This window comes from Struthio camelus, chromosome 21, assembly GCF_040807025.1.
Source record: "Struthio camelus isolate bStrCam1 chromosome 21, bStrCam1.hap1, whole genome shotgun sequence".
Classification (NCBI taxonomy): Eukaryota; Metazoa; Chordata; class Aves; order Struthioniformes; family Struthionidae; genus Struthio; species Struthio camelus.
In genome coordinates, this window is record NC_090962.1 from 2,225,754 (window position 1) to 2,250,573 (window position 24,820).

Genomic DNA, 24,820 nt, shown 5'->3' on the forward strand with positions numbered 1-24,820 from the left:
ACTCTTTTCCAGAGCAATGGTCTCCATGCACTGCATCCATGTAAATAAGTTCCTTCTCTTTGTTTAGGGTGATGGGATCTTTGCAGAACTTTGAGGCCTTCTCGGAGGTGTTCCATTGTAAAAAGGGTACAGCCATGCATCCTGCAGAGAAATGCAGAGTGTGGTAGCCAAATAGAAAACTGGCAAGAATAACAAATACTCTGGCGATACAATATGCCAATGATGTGCCTGATGTTCTCCTGTTCAGTCACAGCCAAGGCTAATGGTGCAGCTGCTGTAGTAAGAATCAAAGAAACTACAGCACTGAAGCTCTTATGGTTCCACTGGGAAGTATGCAAGTATCTTAGTGACTGATGGGCTGTGCTGAAAGCCACAGTATGCTCCAGAACAAAAATGACTGTATCAAATGACATCCTGACTGTTACTAAGAAACCACATCAGGGTTACAAAGACTAGTTCTTAAAAAAAACAAACCAACAAACAACTATACATCTATTTTTCAGCAAGGAACAATAATTTTAATGTGTCTTTCAATTATACCTGAGACTCAGCAAACCCACTTAAGATGTTTCACAAAACTATTTTTTCAGTAGTCTGGTTCAGTTTCTGGTGCTTTTTCCCCAAATTCAGGCTAGTGGTAATTTAAACTCTTGTGCTGTCTGTCTAACACTGTCCACTTGCACTTTGATTACTGCTTTGTTGTAAGAGGTTGCTATTTGTCTTGATATTTTACAAAGTGAGCTATATGTTAAAATGCCTGCCGGCTGCTGGCTTAACACAAAGCTGCACTCTTCTACTGCACTTGAGTTCTTCTGCTCCAAAGAGCAACTGTAACATGACCTTGAAGTAAGGTAGAAAGATCACATTTTTAAAAGTACGAATTCTATTGTTATGGTTAAAATTACAGGGTCCCTTCCTTGAGAGATATATTGAAGATGATGCTTATTCTTGTAGAAGTGTATAAAATACTTTTTGCCAAAGAGCAAACGTATCCATGGAAACAACTACACTATTTTTAAACCTGTGCCTTTTCACTTCGCAATAGGCTATTTTTCAATATTTACACTTGAAAATGTAACAAGTATTAATTTTTAATTTAAAAAAAAAATCACAGTCACCAATTCAGCAAGCATTTTACTATAGAAAATTCTGGGTGGCTTCCTTCTAATATAATGATACTACGTTAAAGTGTCAGTCCTTAATAGTGAGTTTTAAATATTCTTCTTGCAAATGCTTTTCTTTCTGGCACACAAATCACTGGAAAGCAAGATGATCACTACTAGCGCTTAGTTTATGAAGTGCCAAATCACATTATTCAATTGCTTAAAGTAGTTAGTGCACCACTAGCAAAATGTTTGATTATCTAAATACCATAGAAGGAAATGAAAATCATTTAATGGTAGCAGATTAGCCTGTAAGAGAGGACCCACTGAAGTATTCTGGCCATTTGACAATAAGAGCTGGCTAGATCACTAAATGAAGCCTCATAACTTTTGCATGAATGTTAGTTTTACTGCCTACAGTGAAATCAGTCTGTAAAGAATTACAGCTTTTACTGCAGGTGAGAACATACAGTTCATTTACATTTAATTTCTACCTTAGAAGTAATCTTAGAGGATTACTTTCTCAAAGAATCGGCACTACCTCAGGGATTAACCTCTCTTCTATGCCTTTCAAAGTTTGAGAGTGACATATAGAAGAGAGACTTAAGTAGTAACATAGGGTTTATTTGCAAGTTTATTGAATGCTCATTTAATATCTCCTCAAAAGATTCAGAAAAGGCTATTCAGCACCCACCAACAGAGCTGTCTGTTGCAAGCAAATATTACACAAAGCACAGACATAATTTGGCCTTCACCTCAGTTAACAGTAATACAAAAACTGCTTCAAATCTAATTCGTTTCTGTGGTGCACCTCAGATGACTATATACATGGACCTCCTCAAGGGAATGCTACCTGAACTACACTTTGTTGTTTTGTTAATTTCAGCTAGGTCTATTAACTGAGGAGAACTGTACTTGATCACATTAATTTGAACAAGGATCCAGATTCAAGGCAGAGAGGTGAGAGAAAAGGATAATTTTTCAGATGGGAGTTGCTGTAAGTGCCTGATGAGCTTAGAAGAACTGATCCGCACTGAAAACAAAAAAAAAAATGACTAGGAGAGTGCACTAACAAGCTCCAAGAGCCTTCTTTAAAAAGGTCACAATTTTCTACACTAGGATTAAGCTCACTCTAAGTGACTTTAAAAGCTCTTGAAGGAAACCTGGAGGTAAAGAACCTGGCCCATAGGTGTCCTGCTCTTACCTCTGTACAGTTTCTAGGATTTCATATGTTAAAACTGTGGTTCTACTGAGATGCATAAGATGATGTTTATTTCCTGTTGGATAGTAGGATAAGGTACTGTGCATTCCTGGTACTTCCCCTCAGTGCTAGATTAGCTTAGGATACAAAACCCCCAAAATTCACAGTAGCTGCACTACATTTACTACTTTTCAGTTTTAGTAAGTTCTAGTTCTCTCTAATAGCGACCATCAAAATCATTTGAAGTCAGATTCTTTAAGGATGCTACCAAAATACAATAGGAGATGAAACAGTTTCATGGAATATCATAGTAAATCATACCTACTTAAAATTTTTAGGAAAATGATACAAGTGGAAAAGCCAGTTTAGGAGATAACATAGACTCTGTAAAACACAAATGAACAATAACTTAGTTTAATTTAGATATTAATCCAGGTTCAACTCAAACTCTGACCAACCACCAGCTTTTGACTCGTCTAGAACTATGTAAGTAGATTACAGATGTAGCAGTGGATTGGTGAGATTCTGATGTCCTACAAGGCTTCATGCCAATTATGTTACTCTCCATATACAACTATTAAAGAGGAAAGATGCCAGCATATGAAGGATGGGAAGAGAATTATGAAGACTAAGTTTTGTGCTTTAAGATGTTTACACCTGGATGTCCAAGACAAGTCTAATTATTTTCCATTTTTATTCACTTTAAAAGTGTTTTTGCTCTTTAATTAACCCAATGCACCTGTTCCATGTGTTGTAAAACTGATAGGTCACACTGACTAGGTTTGCATTTGCTCCTGGATTGGATTCTACATGCATTAGGGGAGAAACTTTGTATTTCAAAAGTACATACTCAACATGATCTGCAACCTTTGTTTGAATGAAATGCTGTCCAAATTTTATTCTGGCTATAGAGTGTGGTTCGCATTTCTCATCACATCTCAAACTGATGCTCATAGAAAGATCATTTGACTACTGTTTCCTAGTTGAAGGAGTTTAATTATTTTTTTAAACATTAAATGGCTGGTTCCAAGAGAGTGAAGGGCTCTGAAAAATCAGCTTTTGTAATTTAATTATTTGTGTATGGTGGCAGGCAAAATAAAGTGTATTTAACTGCATTTTGTCTATCTTCACTTACCCAGATTTTTCATGCCCTATTATTTCTGTGCACACAATATAATTAAATTCCATATTTGGGTAATTAAAGACTATTTCCCTTGTGTATCTGATATTTTCATGTGGGTCTTCCAGTAAGCTAAATTGGCTAAAGTACCTTTCTTTCCTCTGTCCTCACGAGCCTTGAGAAGCCAGGTGTTCACAGCACAACAAGGCTCTCGGGGGGAAAAGGGTCCTTATTCTTTGTCCCTAGCTATCATTAGTAATAGACACCCATGCTCTCAGCTTGTTCTGAGAAAAATGTTATCCTAGGATTAAAAATGAGGTAGCCTGTATCTTTTAGTGGCAGATTTTGAAAAGAGAAGGGAATTTGAGGAGGAGTTTTTTAATGTAAAAATCCAGGAGACAACATATGGAGAAAACCCAAGAAATTAATACGTACTGTTGATTGTTCATATTGGCAATATTAAAAATTCATAGATAGGATCTGGCACAGTATCTTGTTACATATAATACTTATTCCTATTTGCAGTGGTTCAGCTATGATACAAGACTATTAATGCAAGAAGGCAAGTTTACCACAAATAGTAACAGAACAAAAGGCATCCTTGTGGCTTCATTTTTTGCTTAGATATTTCATGCTGCTGTTTTTCGTCATCTGATGTACTGCAAGAAATAAAAAAGTGATTATGTTTGGGGAACAGGTAATATAGACCAGAATGTCCCCAACATGCTGGAAAGGTCTCTTGCTCATGAGGCAGATCAGAGTTATGTACAAGAGCGAAACCATGAGATTACAGGGGAAGAGAGTCTATCGAAGTTATGATCAGTAATACAGCACTATTGACAGTTATTATAATACTGTAACAGTTACCACTATACTATAACTATTAAAGTAATATTTACCTAGCATTTGTTATATAGTTATCAGAAGTGTTCCTGGGGCTAGTAAGATGTGCACATAATCCTTATCTGAAAGTAGAAACTATTGTTCTTTGTTACCATTTTCACCAGAGGGTTTTGTCCTTGAGAATCACATATTTTGTATTCATTCACTGAAGTCTTAGCAGAGGGACTATGAAACTCTGATACTAGATTGCTAGGCAGTAGCTGCCTACTGCAAGGAAACTCAGGAAAGCGACAACACTGTATATATATATGCCAAGCAAGGGAAAGAGCGTACAACTGTGCAGAGGTCAGGTGGAGGAGGTTCACATGGTTGACAAGTTAATTACTTTGCAAAATCATTAAGCTCTGGAGATGTGCCATTAGAAGTTCTGGCACGTGCAGCTGCTGAAGGGATAATTAAAATGTGCCTGGGAGGTTTTGTTCCAAGTTATTATTACAGCACATGGAAGTTACTTATTTCTTCATGCAAGTTTATTACGCCTCCCACCTGCAGAAGAATCTTTCCATCTGTCACTTTGTGTCTGTGCCAGCACAACCCAAGTGCAGAAGCTACAACCTCCTTTAAAGTCCTGCGCGTGCCCTTCTACTTTATCCCTATTGCTGGCTCTGCAGTCACACCTCCCCTCCACAGTTAAAGCCCCCTATATCACTCTAGGTGCCGGTGACCTTGATGAAACGTGAACAGAGTTAAGCTCACAGTCAGTTTAAACAAGCTAGGAGATGGCACTCCCTACTGACAACTGTGTTACTTTTCCATGGCATGTAATCATGTGCAGGCAGCGACTGGCAAAACAGGAGTCTTGAAAGCTTGTAAGCCACAGGGACACTAATGACACTTCATGCCTTCAGTCTTGTCCTCCTGCAACACACATTAAATGAAATCAAGCATTGTATTGCTATACGTCAGTACCTTTGGGTTCAGAGGGAAGGAAACTCAGTCTGAGCTTCCAAGCAGGGATCCTTGACACCAAAACAGCTCTACAGCAAGGTACTGATGCTATGACAATTCTAGAGATCCACTGTCAAACCTCATCAGCTTCATTGCAGCAGGCTGCCTTTGCAAAGCCTGATAAGACTTTGATGCTTAGCGGATCACAGAGCAACTTGTCTAGAAATGAGTAAGGAGGACATCCTGCTGACCTCAGTGCGCTCTGCTATCAGGTACCACCCAGAGATGGGTCTGGTGCTAGTCCTGCTGTGCCACAGCATTATACACAAGCTGGTAGGATGCTACTGGACTTAAGATGACGATCGAGGATTTGAGGTTTTTCAAAATTTTGAGAAGGGCAGAAAAAGCCAGCACCCCAGTGACACAACAGGCTGAAGAGGAGAAAAAATAATTTCCTTCAGTGCAATTAATACAGCTCTTATATGCAGAAGTGTTTAAACAGATATAGGATAAACTCCTGTACCTCCTTTTGGTCAGTTATTTCCTGCTACAAAGATACTAAAGATAAGACAGAGACTCTTCATGCTTCTTCCAGAAAACCCAGCTTAGACCCGTTCTCATAGACTATGCAGTTCTGGCTCCTTTTCTCCAGGGCCCCAATAATCACCATCAAGGCACTGGTCTCATCCCTTATTAACCTCTGTGCAGTGTACCCCATTGAGACTGGTACAATTGTGTTATTATCTGAGAAATTAGCAAGGAGGAGGAGAACCACCATCCGCAGAGGAGAACAGTCCAAGTCATTTCAAGCTGTGATGTCCACATCTTTCCCTTAAGGGATGTGTGGAGTGTCCCACGCCCACGCCCTGACCTGAATTTCTTTTCAAATTACCTCCAATTCCCTCTCAGGCATTTGCAAAGAGTTATTCTGATTCTAAGAAACTGATTCTCCTCCTCTACTTCTGGAGTTAAGAATGTTAGTCAACTTGATTAAAAAAAACAAAAACAAACAAAAAAACTTACCTTTTCCAAAGCAAAACATCAGTGACTTTTATTAAATTTAATGACAAATAAAGACAAGGGTACATCACTAATTACTGTCCTGTTCCCACATCCCCCAGTCTCAGGAGGTATATACAATTAGTTTAAAACCAGTTCATGTGTAAGTGAAGAGATAAGGACAATTGCAACTACTTTGGAAAGCTGTTGTTAAGTGATTCATGAGGAGCTGTTTACACATACCACGCTCTTTAGGAGGAGCAATAATGAATATACATACAAAGTCCAACAAGCTGCTGTCTTTTTCCTCTTCAGTTTGGAGAGTATTGCTTCAGTAGTTGCAACAACTTCTCATCCAAAGTCTGACGTACCATACTATTCTGGACAGAGAAGACTGAACACAAGACTGAGATAGTGTCTGGCTGGCAGCCTTATAGGTATGGTTTAAAAAAAAAAAGAATGCTCATCGTATGTTTTTACATAGCACAGGCAGCAGAGCACAAGTCAGAAAAAAGCAAGGACACAGTACAAGGTCCGGTCAAGAACTGCAGAGTCCCTGATACATTTCCTCTTCAGCCTCTACCAAGCAACTGACAAGTCTCAGAAGCCTTGTTTAAGTGCTCCAGGGAAAGATTAAAGAGTGAGGGGGAAGAAATGCTAGATCACAAGGCTCGCTTTTGTTAAACCAGTTTTACCAAGGATTCATTTAGGCACAAATACTTCTGAACAGACACTTCCCTTTAAGCAATAGGTTGAAACTGTTGATTACATATTGTAGTATTAAGACAGATACATATACAGAATTCAACACTAAAATGACAAGAGTCCACCCTGCAAATCCAAATAGCCGAGAGGCTAGAAAGCTGACACACAAGCTCCATATCCACAACTCTCTTTACAGAATCAAAGCTGCATATCTGGAAAGGTTTGTCCAGAGGCCTCTTGAAAACAGCACAAGGGTTGCAGAATAAGAGGAGATCTGCTACCATAAGTGAGAAACTGTTCAAGTTGAGGACAGAGTCAGCAGTGGAATTTCACTGATCTTAAACCATCAGTGAGTGAACATCTACAAAGAGATAAATGCAGAGGGCTCTTCCAAATGAAGACAGTGGCTTGTTAAGCAGGGTCTGTTACTGCATGCTTAGTTCACTTCATGGCATTAGGTTTCTAGGTGTCTGACATCTGTTCCATCTGCAAGTTTCCCTCGCATATAAGTTTTAACTGAATTGCCGATTCAAAGCTTAGAGCAGATAACATCTTTCTAGCAAGATGCTGGTACTGACTTGACCAAGCTTCAAAATCCTCCAGTCTGTCACATGAAATTTTTCAGCACAGCTTGCTAAATATCATGTTATAATCAAACATCCAGATAAACAGCATGGACAGTCCAGCATCTGACAGCACCTGTTCCTGGTGGCAGCAGGTACGTTCCCAGCTTGTGGACACAAGCTTTAGAGCAGGCAGAGCACAGCCTTACAAGCATTCTATGTCTGAGTCCCAGTTCTAGTGGTACAGGGACCATTTGCTCATATGATAATAATTATCATTTACCCTGTAATCGGGTAAAGTTTAGGCTACAAATAGTTTCCCCATTTTAAATCAGGACACCAATTTCAGCTATAAGCAACAACTGCTCCTACCTGAAGTTTCATGCTTTCTTCATCTGTTGCAGATTTATCGTGACTTTTCACACTTGTTTTCAAAGGAACGTAGTCACTTAGGGAGTCCTTTACAAGGCCATCTTTTCTCCACCTGCACAAGGAAATAACGTATATAGTGCTATTTACATGCAACTGTTTGCCACCAAAACAAGATCTGTAATAACTTCAAAAAGGAATGCCCAGTAATCCAGAGCTCTCACTACTGAATCAGAGCTTATGCACTCCAAGTAACAAGATGCATATTCATAATCTGCAGAGCTTTTACACACAGTGTTCTCCAACCACATACTGTGCCTTATCCAAGCCAACAAAAAAATGACAGCCAGCAAGCCTGAGTTACACAAAGTACTTTGTTTGTCATTTACAGCCTGTTCCTAGAGGTCACTTCCAGGCTAAGCTGTGTATAACATATGTTTGTACCTGTCCTCAGTCAGAGATTTTGTGGAACAGCCTGCATTTTAGCCCTCTCTAATACCCCCTCATCCCCAGCCACAACACAGAACCTCCAGCAACTAAAGTGGTGGACAAATACGTGCGATTATACAGAAATCTCAAGCTCCTGCAGAAAATATTTTATCCCAGTGGAAGAATTCTGCACCTGGAGATGTTTGGCTAGAGATCTCATTCCACTCTAGATTCCTAGGCAACCATTAAGCCTTGGAGAAGCTTTGCTACACACTTACCAGGAAGAAATACTCTGATACCTGGTTTTCTAGAATGAGAGGAAATGGAGTGTTTCCTTCTCCCATGCTGCCACCTGGTGGCATATCAGGCTCCAACTTTTAAAGCACAAAAAGACACACCAAAACATTTAAGTAAGTTTTTCAGACTCCCAAGTACATCAAACATACACCTTTGCTTTAGCTATTACACACACTGCTGCTAGGGCAGGCACCCAGCATGCTTTTTGTGACTTAGTTATTTGCTGATCCTAGTCTGATGCTGCATCCCTTCTCCTATTACCTGTGCAAAGCTCCCAGCTTATCTACGTTGTCTTGTCTCAATTGCAGATGAAGTCATAGAAATCAAGAGCTCCCACCCAGGCCCAACTGCCTGACAGTATCTCTTAAACGTTTTTTTAGTGGTCAGCAGGACTAACTTCGTTTCTCAAGTCAACAGGAAATACAAGCAGAACCATTCTTTTTGGTGTTAGTCCCAGAGAACTAATCATAGGTTACTTCTCCCCACAAGTCTTCTCTCTCCAGTCTCAGGAGCAATGAAGGAGTAACGTTTCCAGGCTGTTTTAAAGATGGCATCTAATGGTTCTCCAAAGATATGCCCAATAAGTTTAAATCACCTGTCACATCACAACTTAATGAAAAGACATACTTCAACCCCGTTGACCAGGTAATTCACTGCGGACTGGTGATAAGCTCTGTCCCATGGATGGAGAAGGGATGAGGGAAAGATCATGGAAACCCTGTTCTGAAGAAGGCTGCTATATGCATAGCAGTCATACCTGTGAATACTTCAATAACACCCCCAAAACAACTCCAAGAGGAGCTTTTGTTCCAGAGCTCTGCTAACCTCTATAGAGAGAGGCAAATGTGAAAGGGACCCCTTGCCCTTCCGAGGAATGAAGGCCCAAGGACCCTGTCTTCCTGTCAGCTGTTTTCTCCTGACAGTCAGGACATGCTTCCGCTTATTAGCTGCCACTTCAGCAAGATCCACAGCAGCTACCCAGCTGCAGCCACACAAGCTCCAAGGCACTCACTTTCCTTTCCCCTCTGGATTTCCACAGGGCTTGCTAAGGCCATCATCTGCACTCCCAGGACTTACATGAGTCAAGAAGCCAGGATGCACCTCCTTATCCATCTGTATGGGATAAAAGTTAGCCATCACTTCAAATAGGAACAAGCTTCCCTCTAGTGAGGGAAGAGGGCAGAGCTAGCAAACAGGTAAAAGAATGCAAGAGTTAGGCTAGAAGCATGCAGGGTATATGCAATGTCTGAAGGACAGCATAAAATAAGCTGGAGCAGCTGACGAACAATTGGTGCAAGAGGTTGCTTGCAGCATCCTGAAATGAGTTAAGTGGGACTTCAGTCAGGAGGCAAAAAGCAGTGATGAAGATTGCAAAAAGGCATCATTAGTGAAGAGGGTAATGAATGGGCAGGGACTGCTCATATAGGAATATTTTTACTGGAATCAGGAAGTATTCTGTGTACCTGTGAAATAAGGGCATGCAAGAATAAAGATCTGGCAAGTATTGCAAAAGAGAGGCATAACGTATCTCTGCTCAAGAGGAATTCTAAGACATTTGCAACAGTCCGATATTGTAAAGCCATGCCCAAGCTGCATAAGAGTCTGGGCAGCACCTGTTACTGAAAGACTTCAGGGCAAGTTAAACTGTGAGTGCCTCAAGCAGCGGAGAGGGCATGGCTGAGACACTGTTTTTTGCACCTCCAGCTGATTTCAGGACTTGAACCCTGTATAAGAGAGCAGCAAGTAAGCTGGTGGGGGCAAGGGAGAGAAGGAGGCACAGGAAATCCCTCCCTTATATTATTTGTCTCCAACTTCTGACCATCTAGTAATCACTAGGCTGGAGGACAGATGTTTCCTTGTAAGAAGATCATGGGAGCCACTGCTGCCTAAACATTAAAATAAATCCCTCCTCCAAATGACAGCACTGAATAACAGCAATATGTAGCTCTTCTCCCATCTGAAGATCTTCATCTGCTTTTGTAACTATTTAATTAAAAAGTTCATCTCAGTGAAGAAGTAATGCTGAGTAACTCAGGATCTGGTGTATGTTATCATCATCATCTTAAAAAAAAAAAAAACCCACACACACAAAAACTGTAAGGCTGTAACCAGACAGCCCATAGTCCAGCAGCCTGCCAGCACACTTGCAACACCTATAAAAGGTTTACATATGTTTAGCACCTTTCAGCTGAGGTTTACAAACTCTAATTGACCCAAGGTGAGAATTAACAGATCTTGATTATGCAAAGATGAACAGCAATGAAATTTCAGACCTGAACACCACCATGTTCTGAGCAAGATCTACGCCAGCCAAAAAGCCAGGCATCCTGTCAGAAATGTTACTGCCAGGTAATGAATTTCACAATTTGCGTTTAAGGAAGAAAACAACCTACATGTCAGCCAGCAAGGCGCAGAGTAACATCTGCTACATATGAGCTGAAAGTAGTACTGTGACTTGCAAAGCTGTAAGATTTGAAGTCTGTTCAAAGCCACACATATCACTAGTGCAGGTGCAAAATCAGGATGCTACCATTGCCAAAGTAGGTCTTTAATAGTGAGGTTAAGTTATAAGATAAAAAACAGCCAGTACTTACCCCATGGCTGGCATGTAGCCACAGAGAGGGCTGAAGTGTTCTTGGTGCTGCTTTTTGAACTCTTTCCATTTGGGGTTTTGAGTTTATTTCACAGTTTGCTAAATAAAGTTTTTTACTCAACAATGGAAGTAACTCTTCATACACACGCATTACAGAGGACCAACCAGTGGTTAACAGTTAGCACGTTCTACAGTGAGCCAAAAGGTGGAAGACATCCAACCCTATGAAATATAAACCAGCTACCAAAGAAGTAATTTTGAGAAATAAGGTCAGGTAAAAAATTGTGTTTGTTTAGTGAATATCCTTACTGTTCATTGTGACCTATCCAGTAAGTCATATCAGACCCACCACAAAAGTGGCCAACATTATACAAAACTAGTAATGCATTTGTCAGATACTACTGACATTCAGAAGGGTATGTTAGAGCTGCCTTACTGACTAGTCACGCATTTAGCTACTGAAAGTAGTTGACTAACTCTAAAAATGCAGTGTAGTCAGGGCTAGTCAAGTTCTTTCTACCTGGCTTGCAGCATACACACAACAATCAATGAGCCTGTATCTCTTCTGGTTTTAGTCACTTGCAGAGCTTTGACATTTAAACTGTAAACACTGTAGGCATTCTTTTTTTTAAATGGAAAAATAGCTTGGAGTAAAAGAAATTGTGGACAGTTCGCACTTCCATGATTACTGCAAGGCAAAGGTTTGCATAAACTTAACTTTTATTGGGACTTTAAAAAAAAGACTAAAAAAACAAGAACACACTTTCATTCTTAGAATTTGAATTTCTTCATTGGACAGATCTGCACATACTGAGCAGAAATTAAGGAATTTTAAGGCATTTTCTAAAACCTTTAACTTTCTATTGCTTGCAGATTGATTTACAATGTTGCTATACTTTTGTATAGCCACCTATAAGCATTCTTATAAATTGTAATGTTGAGTGCACTTCTGAAATGTCACTATTTTACAAAGAGATATAGAACTAATTCTGCTGAAAGAACTAGCAAAGATAAGAAAAAAAAGAAAAAAAGAAGTTGTCTATCATATATTTTCCCTCAGCAAAGAGACTACCATTTCCCATTTTCTTCCATTCCTCGTAGTTATATGGGAAAATGCTGTGCAAGTTTGCTGGTCGAAGAGCAGTGGCCTCTATATCCATGGCCTGGGTGAATGTGAATTCAGATTGTTTCAATGCAATAAAGACATAGACAAACCATCTCCATTACTGCAAGATGTTCTCCTCCCTCTCTTATGATCCTCTGCTCTTCCTTAGAGCCATTCAAAGTGAAACTACAAAGACATTTCCCATGTCAGCCTCTCTGTAATTCCATGAATAGCTCCTTTTGCACTCCATGTAACACAATCTTCTCATCCTGTCACTCTGGTGCTTTCATAATGCTCACACCATCAGCCTCAGGACTTGCTCAGGCCTCCCACTGTATCCATCATCATCTGTCTTCTCCATGCCCCTCTGCATCTCTTTCACACCTCTTTTTATACACAATTCTTCACCTCAGGCTGAGCTGATAAATAAAGCATTATCATCTTCACCAAAACCTTCCTCAGAAATCTACTTCCATCATGATGTTCTATAAGAATAATACTTTTCCCTAATAGAGTGCCAATAACCAAGAAGCTCAGGGTTTTCACTTGTTCAGCTAACGGGAAGGATTCTTTACAAGGAGAGTGTGATTTCACTGTTAAGAACTTTATTTCTAGACATAATGTTCCTGTGGAACCTTTACATTTTTTTGTTGTAACACATGATCACAGATTTGAGCAGAGGTGACTAGCAAAAGGCAGTGAGTATGTACATTTCATTTATGAAGGGTGATTAAAAACCTCTTTCTTTCAGTACCAGATGCATTTTCCATCAATCTTCACTTTTTAAAATAAAAGTAAAAGAAGCACAAAATTCATTTGGAAAATGTGTTATGTAGATGTTATGTGGTATCTTTGAAATGAAAAAAATATCTTTTCCCACTGAGACATTTTGGAATAATTACCTGCATACCAAGTAATTACTGTCCAAGCTGGTAAGAAACAAAGAAAGAAACTCCAGCTCTGTTAATCCAGAAATGCCTGAAGCACCACACAGGCCACTATTCCATAAAGTGAGGATGTAAAAGGAAGAAGCTTTAAAACCTCTGATGACATTGACCAGTGCTGTGTCCTTGATCGCTCAGCTTTGATGCTTCAGAAGATACCATTAGAGCTGGCTATTTCCTTAGCTCCTTTGTAGGTCCTCCTTTTTATTTTCAAGCCAATAAGCTGTCCTTTTCCCTACAAACGTTTGGGAAGTTTTCTCTGCCATCTCCATTGACTACAATAGTTCAGACAAAAATGGCTATTCAGGTATTGGGTTCTTCAGAATTGGCTCGTCTCCTGCATGGGAACAGTTGTCTGATCCCCGTTCTCCACGGTTAATATCAATGCCTGCCCCTGCTGTCCACTCTTTAGAACACGACAGAGGAAAAGAGAGTATGAAGAGTCAGCTTCCATTAGGCACTGCTAACAGCTTGAGCTCTCATTTGCTCCCCTTCCTTAAGGCCAAAAGTTATTGCTGGTCCTCTCTCAGATCAGAAGTGCAAACTATACAGTCCATTCAATGTTTTTCCTATGAAACATGACCCCACCTTTTGCACAAATCTCAGATCTTGCAAATAGCTATTGGAAACTTTTAGAGGATATACAATGTCATGGAATGGAGAGATAAACAAACACAGTTGTATAAGACAGACTCCTATTTTTCAGTAGGAGTCCATCTCCTAAATCCCCCTGGACATCTGTTCTTAGACAATGTCATGAGATAATGACAGCACTGGGACTAGATCCCAAATCCTCTAATGAGAGTCACATAAAATAAACTTATACTGCATTGTCTTGGGGATTCTGGAACTCACAGACATTCCCCTTATCCACAAGCTCTTCTGATACACACTGAGCCCACAAAACACATAGCACATGCAAACACTAAACAAAAACCTATTTCAGATTTCAACATACAAAAAAGAAGAGCTACTCACCTCTGATTCCTGCACCGCTGCAAAGAAAAGGTAATAGTCCCATCAAAATGCAATAAGATGAATTCTATACTACTGCTTTTTCTAATCACGTTAGCTTGTCCTTAGATGTATGTTCAAGTGGTTCAGCAGTGAGCCCGCACGGGCACAGCCTCTAAGGGAGGCATCAATACAACCAGTTAACTGTGGCACAAAGAAATGATACAATTTCCTTACAGATCATCTCTAATTGACTGTTAAGATTATAGCTCAACATCTTCTGGTTGAAACAAACACTATTCTTCAGAATACTAACTATTGCAAAACTACCCCTTCAGACATATGCTGTTCTTACTTACATAGCACATAATTTTTCCTCTTCCTCCTTTGCCAGATATATATAAGACCAGTTGCAACAGCAACCAGCACAACTCCAAGAACAGCACCAACAATAGCTGTAACAGGCAAGCAATTTGCACAAACTGCATCTGAAGGAGTCCCCTCCTCTTCTTGTACCAGGCCATTCTCCTTAAGCCTGATGTGAAGAGAGAAACATTCACATTGAAACACGTCAGCAAACGTTGCACTGTTTTCATCACACATCCCTATCCAGGGGCATTCACAAAGGTCTCTCCGACTTGATAGCTAATTAAAGAAGGAACTGACTTTTACTCTTTATTATATGCAAATGCAATTTGGTTCTCCTCAGAAGCAAACTGTAATGTGTTCCACTATAATTAAGGAACATGTCTACTGAAACCCAGATACCTGGAGGAGTGCACTGCTCCTCCTGCATCCAAATCCAACTCTGCAGGAGCTCTGAGATTCCCCTGTGCAGTAATAAGTTGGGACAGGGGGCTGAAGGCTAAATCTGTCATGTTAGTGGGTTTATAAGTAAGAGAGAAGTTAAGCTGTTCCCCAGAAAGCGTGGCCGGGGACAGACTCAAGGCCTTATTGAAGCAGGAAACTGCTGTTTCAAAGAAAGCAAAATGCAGACCCAACAGTTAATGAGAACAGTCCCATGCTGACGAAGAGTGAGAGTTGCTTACCTAGGCCATGGTGTACAGCTATTTGACATGTTGGCTGCTGAGAAGGTTCCAGGAGGACAAGCTTCACATACATTGTCAGTGGTCTTTGTGCCTATGAGGGAGAAGAGGAGAAGACAACAGGATTTCCACCTGCACCCGTGACCAAAAGGAGCTTCAGTTCAGCATGGTCTTTGTAAATGACCAAGTGATTACTGCAGACTCTTCACTATAGACAAAAGCTCACACACTTCTGTCTTTGCATACAGGGGGAAAAAAAAGTCTTGGCCACATCAGCTACCTCAGCATCTAGGACCTCCATGGATGCTGCAAGCTTTCAGCTGTGCACTGATCCTCTGAAAGACACTCTCATTGATTCTTCGGTATTTTTTTCTGGATGAACTGACAGCCAGCTTCCTCCCAGTCAAGCTCCAAATACATTCTGCAAGAGGAAGGTTTTGCTTTTGGTTGTTAGCGATGCTGTGTTGGCTTACCCCTTTCTTTCACCACAGTGCCAGGAAAGCAGACAGTGTAGCGTTGGCAAAATTCACAGTCTTCAGTCCCCAAATAACTGCAGAAATATCCCAGGGGACAGCCACACACTGTATTCTTCGTAGAGGTACATACTACTTCTGGCACCAGGTTGGCTCCTAGAAGAAATTCACATGTACAACCACATTATTAACACAGGTAAATTCAACAGATACAAGAACAAAAGCGTACATTCAGTCTCACCTTGATATACTGGAAAGGACCAGAACTAACAGGATTAGTGATGGTGACTCCTTTTTTTTAAATGTATAAAAGGAGCGCTGTTCCTCACACCCACACAGACACAGCATCTTGTGTCACATTTACATCTGTGCTAACCGACTTAAAATCCATAAGCAAAGTACCCCCAACTCAGAGGTTTTCAAATTACCTGCCCGGGAGGGAGGAGCCTGCCTTATCCCAATATTCCAAGACAGCTCGTTAGACACCATGCTGCAATCTAAAGCAACCTTCAAATGTTATAGGCTACAGACCATACTTCCAGTGGTGCCAGCTTGAGATCTATGCCAGTTTTGTCTTCAGTCCCCAGATCAATAATTTTCTGAAGTCTGCACAGTGACAGGAGCCTCTCTACTCTTCATGCTTCAACCATATCATCCAGAGAATGGGGGGAGAAAGGGGAAGGGGAGAACATACCCAAGAAAGGCATGAAAAGCCCATTCAAACTCAACTGGTCCTTTACTATCCTCCTTACCTTTATCACACAATTTACATTTCTTGCAGCGTTCTAGACCATTGGGATGGTCTGTGTATGTATCCTCAACACAAGGCATGCACGTTGTGCTGGAATTTGCAGTGCAATGCTTGAAAACCCGAAGTCCTAAAAAACAAAACAACTAACAAAAGTGACTCTGTTAGCAAAGTTTACGTGGCCAGGGAGTGACATCAGCATAAACCACACATAGCTACTATAGATAAAATACAAGGACCTCCAAAGTATCCTAATAGCAGTAGCAGTTGCAAGAATAATCCTAAAACAAAATCTAAAACCCAAAATGAAAGTGCTATTTCAAGAGTAGCTTGAAGGCAAACTTGAAGAGGACATGCTGGAATGATGCTCACAGCTGTGAGTTGCAAGACTATCGTCAGGGGGCCACGGGCATAGACAGCTACAGTAAAGAAAGCAGATCAACCCCATGACCCACAGCAGGGATTAGGGCACCCTTCTGAGAAGCAGACATGGTGAATGAAGGGTTTAAAGTCACAGGACACAACTTTAAACAAAGACCCCACATTTACATACCAGCAGCACACATCGGGCAGCACTCAGCACCTATGGGATATTCTCCTAGCCCACAGTCCAACGCATCCGCACGATTCAGTTGCGTTACCAGGAAAATCGCAAAAATCTTTAGGCAAGACAAGAAAGGGTTTCCAGTTTGCAGGTTACCAACAAAATGCTCACCTATCGAAATCATTGCCATCTTGAGCAAGGGGACTCTTGGCAATATATGGCACTGATCACCAATAAGATGCTTTTATCTGAAACACCCTGAATATCCCCACTGTCAATGTTCCCAGCAAACTCCTCAGAAAGCGGCCTATCCTTCAGCCAACTGTATCTGCAGCTCCAGCAAACCTTCACAACCTAGGAGGATACGTTTAGGAGTCAACGCTTCAGGGCCCTGCTCAGAGAAAAGGGGGCCAAGCGGCAGCGAGCTCGGCCGCTCTTCCCTCCCGAGGCCCCTATTTACCTCGCGGGGGCCGCGATCACATGCGCAGACCGCCGCCCCGACCACTCATGTGGTGAATTTCCCGGCCGCAGCTCCGCCTGCTGCGCCCTTCCCCCCCTTCCTGCAGGGCAGCCGGCGGCCTCCCTCTGCCGGCCCCTCCGCACTCACCAGGCGCGCGGTCCGCCGCGCCGGCTGCCGGAGCTGCCGCCCCATGCCGGGCCGGGCCGGGCCGGGCCCCAGCGGCAGCGGGACCTGCAGCCGCTGCGGGAGGCAGCGAAAGCGAAAGCGCAAGGGCGAGAGCCGCCAGGCGGGGACAGCCGGGCGCCCAGGACAGCGGTCACCGCCGCCCCCGCGGGGCGGCCCTGGGCCGGAGCTGGCCCTGCTTCCCGGCCCCTCCAGCGCTGCAGCATGAAGGCGGGGAGGGCGCGCTGAGCGAGGCAGAAGCAGGCACCCTCTACCCCCGGAGAGGCACGAGCAGCGAGCGGCTACGCGTTTCCCGCAGCGGCCTTTTCTTAGTCTCCAGAACAATTAAGCCAGCAAAGATTCTGGCAGTGAAGCCATCAGGCCCAAAAGTGGGCTAGGAGGCTGAGTTTTTCTCTCTGTTTGTGAAAACATGTTCACAAATGTATGCAAGACTAACTGGAAAATAATCAATTATTGAAAAAAGAAGTTGCAGATGAGTAGCTGATAAATTATTTAGCTTGAGAGCAAAACAACAAAGTCTGCAGTAGCAATTTGGTCAAGTTCCTTCTGCAGTGTTTATGGGTTTTTTCGGTCTTTGCAAGATTGATTTATAAACCACTTAAGGTTCTTGCTTTTAGTCAGCTTCAACCTTTCAGCAGATGGTTGGATTACCGTCCGGTGTAGGGAGTATTTTAAAACAGCTGTTGCCATGAATATTAAACGTGAATTGTTGAAATGGGTCATTGTTCCTCGAATGCTACAGGGAAGCACTATATGTAAACACAAATTTCCACCTTTTTCTTTAAGAAAAAAAAGACACGTGGAAAGACAGGTTTCTGAAAGGAGCAAACAGCATTTCTTGAAGCAGCACACAGCGTGGGGGCTCTGTGCTGCCGTTCAGAGCGCCCGTGACCCTCTCGGAGCAGGCAAACCAGGGTGTTCAGCAGCTAAAGCCAACTCCGCTCAAACGTTTCATGCATTGTATGTTCAGTCCAAACCTGTTAAGAGTGAAATACCTGCCTGCATAGCAAAGACAGCTTTCCTGAGAGGCTTTAAACTCAGTTATTAGCGTTTCGTGATTCTGTTAACACCTTTGTCTAAACTTCTCAGAGCAATCACCCCAGAGGTTCCCGGTCGGTTTAACCTGCCACCAAGCAACAGTGCCAGTGAAAGGAGGAGGTCTGGCTCCTTTCCGTCCCGTTCCACCCGTCCTGCTGCGCTAGAGCAAGCAGGCGAGAAGGGAAGGGCTGAGGCTGGAACTGATCATGCCGAGGCGGTCGGAGGGCTGCGTGCAGCATAAGTGTCCATCCCGCCTCCCCGGGCCTGCTCCCGCCTGCAGCCGCAGCGTGCCAGCTCGAGGAGCAGGGCAGTGGCGGTGGCAGGACCGCTGGCCTGTGCCAGCGGCAGCACGCGTAGCTGGCTCGCAGCGCCTGCGAGGTGCCGTGGCTCGCGACGACCGGAGCGCCCAGGAGCGGGAGGCAGTGCCAGGGCTGACTTTGGCCGTGCTGTGGCTGGCGGTCTCTGGCACGCGCTCAGCGCATGGAGCGTATCTGTACACAAAGCACAAGCCTAGTTAAACTGTTATCAGTCCCAGCTGTAACTTTGCCGTTTGCTTGCCAGCTGGTTTGAAAAGGATAAGCTGGGTAGGCTGTTTAAAGAGAAAGTGCACATTCTTAAAACTTCTCTCAAAGACCTTAAGGCCCATCATTGATTCTGGTGGTGGTGTTGTTTTTTTCACTAACTACATTCTGCAGCACAAACACAAGCTATCCTTACAGGATGGCAAGTGTTAATATTTGATGAACGAGAGGGAGAACTGAGGTAAGCTCCATTTCAGTTATTTATGGGTGAAAGTATCTTGGATGCCAGGTACCTCTGTAAATATGTACATGTTCTCTCAAGTTTTCAGTGCTAACAACCTGGTATAGACCTGCACACAGTAGCTAGAGTGCAAGGGAAAATGGCCAAAAAATGACTTTTTCCGTCATTAATATTTCCTTTACCTACAGTTAAGCACAGCACAGCGTTTAGGGAGAAAGCTAGTTGCTCCCACTTTGGCCATAGTTTAAACCTTTTTCCTCACATTTCTATGAATAGGCTGCTCACTACTATCACTCCCAATGTTATGATCGATTCCCTTAAGAGTTTATGTGCCAAAATCCTGTTGCTGCCATTTTAATTTTTCAGTAGGTTAATGCTCAGGTTGTATAAATTGGTGGTCTGAAGGAAGATTTTTCCTGGTGTTGATGGGGCTGTACGTGTTGCTTGCTCAACTTTCCTCTGATTATGCCAATGTGTTTTGCTATTTAGGGTGGACAAAATAAGCTGACAGAAAGTGAAACCTGCTTTAGACTTAAAAAATGGAGAAGTACAATTGTGAAAATATTAATGTCAAGCTTCTTTTTTACATAATGACAGAGCTTGAGGGTTTCTCGACATGGTAGCTGGGAGACAGAGTTACTTTCCTGCACAGTAAAGTCATCGCAGGTGGTTTCTTGACACGAGTTGATTTTATTGTACTGCAGCTTCCTCAGTTTCCTCCACATCACTGCTCATGTGACAGGGAAGGGTCGGAGCTTGCTTAGCCTTGCCCTGGGATGGGTTTCACAGTTAGAATTCACTGGTATTACCACAATTGCAACAGGGTTTTCAGTGTTAGGATCCCCTCAGGCTGTGGCAGCATTCAGCCCTAATATAGCACTGACTTTTTAAGTCAAGAAATCAGTAATGCTGCCTAATAGTGTGATCTAACGGGATCTTGGAAAACCAAGGGGCTGTCCTACATAAAGGCCCCATGGCTGGTTGGGAGGTACATATTTAGTTCAGCCGTATTCCAGCAATCAGGTCATTCCTGATTGTCTCCCTAACTGCGGACCAAGGTCTTCTAACCATTTTTTTCCATGTCTCCCCTCACCATTTCTGGATACAAGAAGCCTGAGCTTGCTATAAGTGTATAACAGCTTCCATCAGACTCCAGCAACCACAGGCAGCTGTGCCTGCTTCTTCCAAAGCAAAGAGACTCTCCTGGGTGTTAGGGCAGAGAAACGCTGCATTAAAGTGCCAGGAGACAGTAGGTAGTCATTGTCTTCACATGATTTAATACTGATTTGCAGGGCATAAGTAAAAAGAAAAAATAGGTCCTGAGAGAAGCCTTTTAGGACTCTGAGGAAGGCAAAGGCCTTATTTCCCTTCTTCACGCAGCTGTCCCTTCCTTTACACAAGTGCATAAGCCAGGATCCTTATTCAAGGATAAGGATCAGGTATATGATAATGTTCCAAGGTATCTCCAAGCTCTCGGGAAAGAGGCCATGGAACATCCCTCTGAGTCTTGCAAAACTCCATGGGGGATGCAACTCAGTGAAAGTGTCTCAGGCTCTATTTGTCCCTCTGTGGCTCAGTGCAACACAGCACAGTGCAGGGCAGGGCACGTGACCTGCGCACCAATGGAAAGTTAACCCTGCTCAGCATATGTCTGAGTGCACAACCAAAGAGGCAGGCAGGGCCAGTGGGTTATGCCATCAGTACACTGCAGTACTCTGAAAAATGGAAAGTCATCAGCTTAATCAATTCTACAGTCAATACAGAGGGTTATCCAGCACTCATCCAGCTGGTGGAAAGGACATGTCTGCCAGCCACCTCTTGATCTGTGTTTATTCAAAAGGCACATCCTTTCTTCTCATTCGATATGGGAAGTCCACTTGGAATTGATAGATTTAAAGTAACAAGACCAAAAAATGCTTCAGTGGTGATTCTAAGGGCAGTAATCAAGGTCCAGTTCAGTAGCCAATTCTGAGACAAGGCCTAGAGAGCAGAGGTGGCCGTTTTTGTGAATGGCTGAATGCAGACTCACACAAGCTTTGGTTAGACATTTGTAACTGGGATTCTTTTGCAGTTTGTCTAATCAGTGATGCACCAGCCAGGTGCATATCTGTAAAGTGTGGGTGGAGACCTCAAGCAGAGAAACCCCAGCCAGAGATAACATAGACACCACAAAACATGGACGCCACCTAGATATTTGGCATAGCTTGTGAGAACAGAAAGTGATAAGGCACAAAGTCATAACCTAGGGACGAGACGAGAGCACCGCTCCTAGAATTCTGGACAACAACTGCTGCACCATAAAGACCTCAAGTAAAGTGACACCCTAGGGAACGGAGGAGGTTGGGGGGGCTTTGCTCCTCGCAGTATTGTTGGCAAGAAACAGTGCCAGCTTGGCCCTTCTCATTCACCTTTTCCACGATCCGGGTGCTGACCAGGAGAAGCCAGCCAGGATTCTGAAGAGAGTTTGCTTTAACTGAAGAGCAGAAATGAAAGTGAGATTCAGGAGACCTACATTTTTCTGGTTTTAGATCTCATACGTGACCTTGGACAAACCGAATACTCTGTGTCTCAGTTTCCCCACGTGTAAAACAGAGATAGTACACCTTTTCTTCCCTCATTGTGTCTTTTTTTGTGCATTTAGATCTTAGACCTTTCAGGGCAGCAGCTCCCCCACCTGTGTACAGCACCTAACACGACTTGGAGCTGTAACAAATGCAAGTATAAAACCTCCTGGAATGTGAATATCCCTGCCACACGTATGTCTCAAAAGGAAATACTTTGTAGTTCACAAAATACCAAGTAAGATTACATTATTCTCTTTCCTTGGTTTTAACGTGCAAAACAGAGTGAGTATTCAAAAACTCAGCATGCCTTCTGGAAACAAAATGTAAACACTAAAGCCGTTAGGCCTTTTGTTTCTTTGGTCAAAGACTTTACCGTATAGGAAAGGGAAGAGATGCTTTTCGGCTCCACACAGTTAATTGCCACAGAATCAAGGGCAAAGACACACTTCCAAGGCAGGTGCTGTAACCGTGCCTCACCTCCTGCCTCGCCGGCGGCCGGCTTCTGTAGGGAAACACAAGCGCACGGTGAGGGAAACGTGCGCCGGGGGCCACACAGAGCTGCTTGTAAACAGCCTCCTATGTGTCCTTGGTCACTTAGCAGAAGATTAAAAACCACCAGTTGGATACCATAGGGTTTGGGGGGGGGGATGGGGTTGGTCATTGGTAGAAAACATACAGCACCTGGAAGTTCACATAGCAGCAGTCTTTGCACGCTTTCCGGTTATTTTTAACTGCCTATAATGTTATTGGTCTGTTTACTTTTTTGGTCTAAAATTCAACAGCTGTGCTCTTTAAGTGCAACTCTCTGTCCTAGGAAAAAATGAACAAACTTGATGCAGCCTCTGTTTAAAAATGAAAATAGATAAATTTCCTATTATGATCAAATGTGGAACAACTGATAAGTTCTGAAGTGGAACTTATGAGGACAAGTTTCCTGTGGCTTTGTGTCTCATGCTTGAATTATTTTGTGCCTAATTAGGTACGAGCTCAGATCAAAGCTTTTCTTCTAGTAGAAAGACTTGTACCATTTCCTCTCCTCTCTGAATTTTTTAGTACGTAACAATACAGGTGACTTCCTGTTTCAGCCTTTCCCTCAGGAAAATGGCAACTTGGAATCCCCCTCTCTATCTAGTAGCCTATTTTCCCGAAATTTATGGGAACATAATATTCCTGAGACCTCCAACCCTCTCTCAGGTTTCATTGAAATAGCCAGTCAGACTCAGCCTTTTGTTGTTGTTCCTGTTTCGAGAGCAGCGCCGGCATAGCAGTGTGCATTTCAGCTTCCCCAAGCAGATAACGTGAGGCTGAGACAGACAGCGTGTCTTTGTTAGACGCATCAGAGGGCAAGGGAGGCAGGCTGCAGCATGCGGCAGGGACCAGACAACCAGTTCCAAACTGGGACTGGTTCCCTTGCTCTTGTCTTTTTTCAGTGAACATCCCAATCAACAACTCTTGCAAGTAGTTACTGAAGTTTGCTACTTTCTCCTTGCTGCAGGACCACTGCATAGTGCCACAGGCCTATTCTAGCCCTGCTTAACTTACCCTAATGTCTTAACTCCTGCTTGCGGACACACATGCATTATTTCCTCAGACAATGAGCTGAAATATTGAGTAAGTTCCGATTTGAACCACACTGTTTGCTTCACATGACAGTGGAGTCAGTTGATCCTGTGACCGAGTCTTGTGACAAGAGCATTTGATATTTGAGGTAAGATGATGACAGTGCAGTAACTGGAAATTCTAGTCTGGGGTTTGGGAGGTTCTACATGCGTGTCCTTGCCTAGGAACTTCCTTACAGCTATGGCCTTCTGCGACGTGGAAGGTGGAGCCCAAGTCAAAGCTAGAATCCAATTTCATTGCTAGAAGAGAAGGAGGAGGGGAAAAAGTAGCCCTAAAACTACTTGGGCAGGGGATAAGAACGGATTAGTTCAAGACTAAGTAAGAGGGAAATCTATTCCATGGGGCCTTGTTATGGGGGGGGGGGGGGAACGACAACATCCTAGAAGAGGCTCCCAATTGTGTTTCTAATAGGTGCAGGCTATATTTGATCTGCCCAGGTCTGATGCTTTTAGGAAGGTTCAGGTTTTCCCTTGCAGGTGGGAACTAAAAATGGACAGGATTGCAAGCACCTTCATCTGTTTATGGTAAGGCTTCTCCAACCGTTATTGCTTAGTCACAGAGCTGACCGAGGCCAGAGCCCCTGTGCCCTCTGTAGCTGTCTGAACCCTCTCACTGCTTCCATACCAAAGCTCTGATCCCAGGTCAGGAGTCCTGAATCCACTGCAGTTCAAGCTCCAGCTAATCCTGGATCATGTAATATTCTCATGTATACATGAGACCGAAGTTACAGAACATTTTCAGGGCTGCTTTCTACACTAAGAGCACTGGAAGATTTGGACAAATGTCTAGAAACAGATATCTCAGTACGCAGGCTGTTGACTCATACTTACCTTTTTTTTTTGTCTGGAAGATGGAAATTGGTTTAATTACCATCACATTGTTATATACTTAGTTTTGTATTCAGATGCCTAATGCTTGGGCTTGAAGTCTTTGCAGAAGACATTAGCTGCTTCAAGAAAGAACATCGGAGTTCTGCATCAGTGTTCTAATGCAAGCAGGTTGTATGCAGCTTATCTGTATTTGGAGAACAAAAACTAGCATGAAGACTGTGCAAACACTCATCTTGCAAAACAGGATGCACCAGCTACAAAGGTGCTGTGGGTAATGACGAACCCATTTAAAAAGACACAGTCAATGTAAAGTTCTGCCCTTTAAAAAAAAAAAAAAAAGCATTCTAAATGCATTTCCAATATCATTTTGGTCTGTGGT

The 24,820-nt window shown here is 42.7% G+C and overlaps 2 protein-coding genes across 37 annotated transcripts in view; one reads left to right on the plus strand and one right to left on the minus strand.

Moving 5' to 3' along the window:
* MMEL1 (membrane metalloendopeptidase like 1) overlaps positions 1-6,693 on the plus strand; it is a 37,777-nt gene extending 31,084 nt beyond the window's left edge. For both annotated transcript variants that reach the window (XM_009671609.2, XM_009671610.2), the window contains one exon: positions 68-6,693. In XM_009671609.2, the coding sequence (XP_009669904.1) occupies positions 68-167 (100 nt within the window). In that variant the 3' untranslated portion in view covers positions 168-6,693. The remainder of the gene's footprint in view (positions 1-67) is intronic.
* TNFRSF14 (TNF receptor superfamily member 14) overlaps positions 1-17,724 on the minus strand; it is a 33,241-nt gene extending 15,517 nt beyond the window's left edge. The window contains exons 1-11 of one of the 35 annotated variants that reach the window (XM_068915539.1): positions 16,994-17,438; positions 16,445-16,570; positions 15,693-15,848; positions 15,223-15,313; positions 14,533-14,708; positions 14,198-14,214; positions 9,590-9,690; positions 7,855-7,966; positions 6,495-6,644; positions 3,997-4,083; positions 3-2,688 (exon numbers count right to left, since the gene is read on the minus strand). In XM_068915539.1, coding sequence (XP_068771640.1) covers positions 6,546-6,644; positions 7,855-7,966; positions 9,590-9,690; positions 14,198-14,214; positions 14,533-14,708; positions 15,223-15,313; positions 15,693-15,848; positions 16,445-16,570; positions 16,994-17,174 — 1,059 coding nt within the window. In that variant the 5' untranslated portion in view covers positions 17,175-17,438 and the 3' untranslated portion in view covers positions 3-2,688; positions 3,997-4,083; positions 6,495-6,545. The other 34 variants (XM_068915537.1, XM_068915536.1, XM_068915534.1 and 31 more) reach the window with 34 other exon arrangements.
* Positions 17,725-24,820: the final 7,096 nt, after the last annotated feature.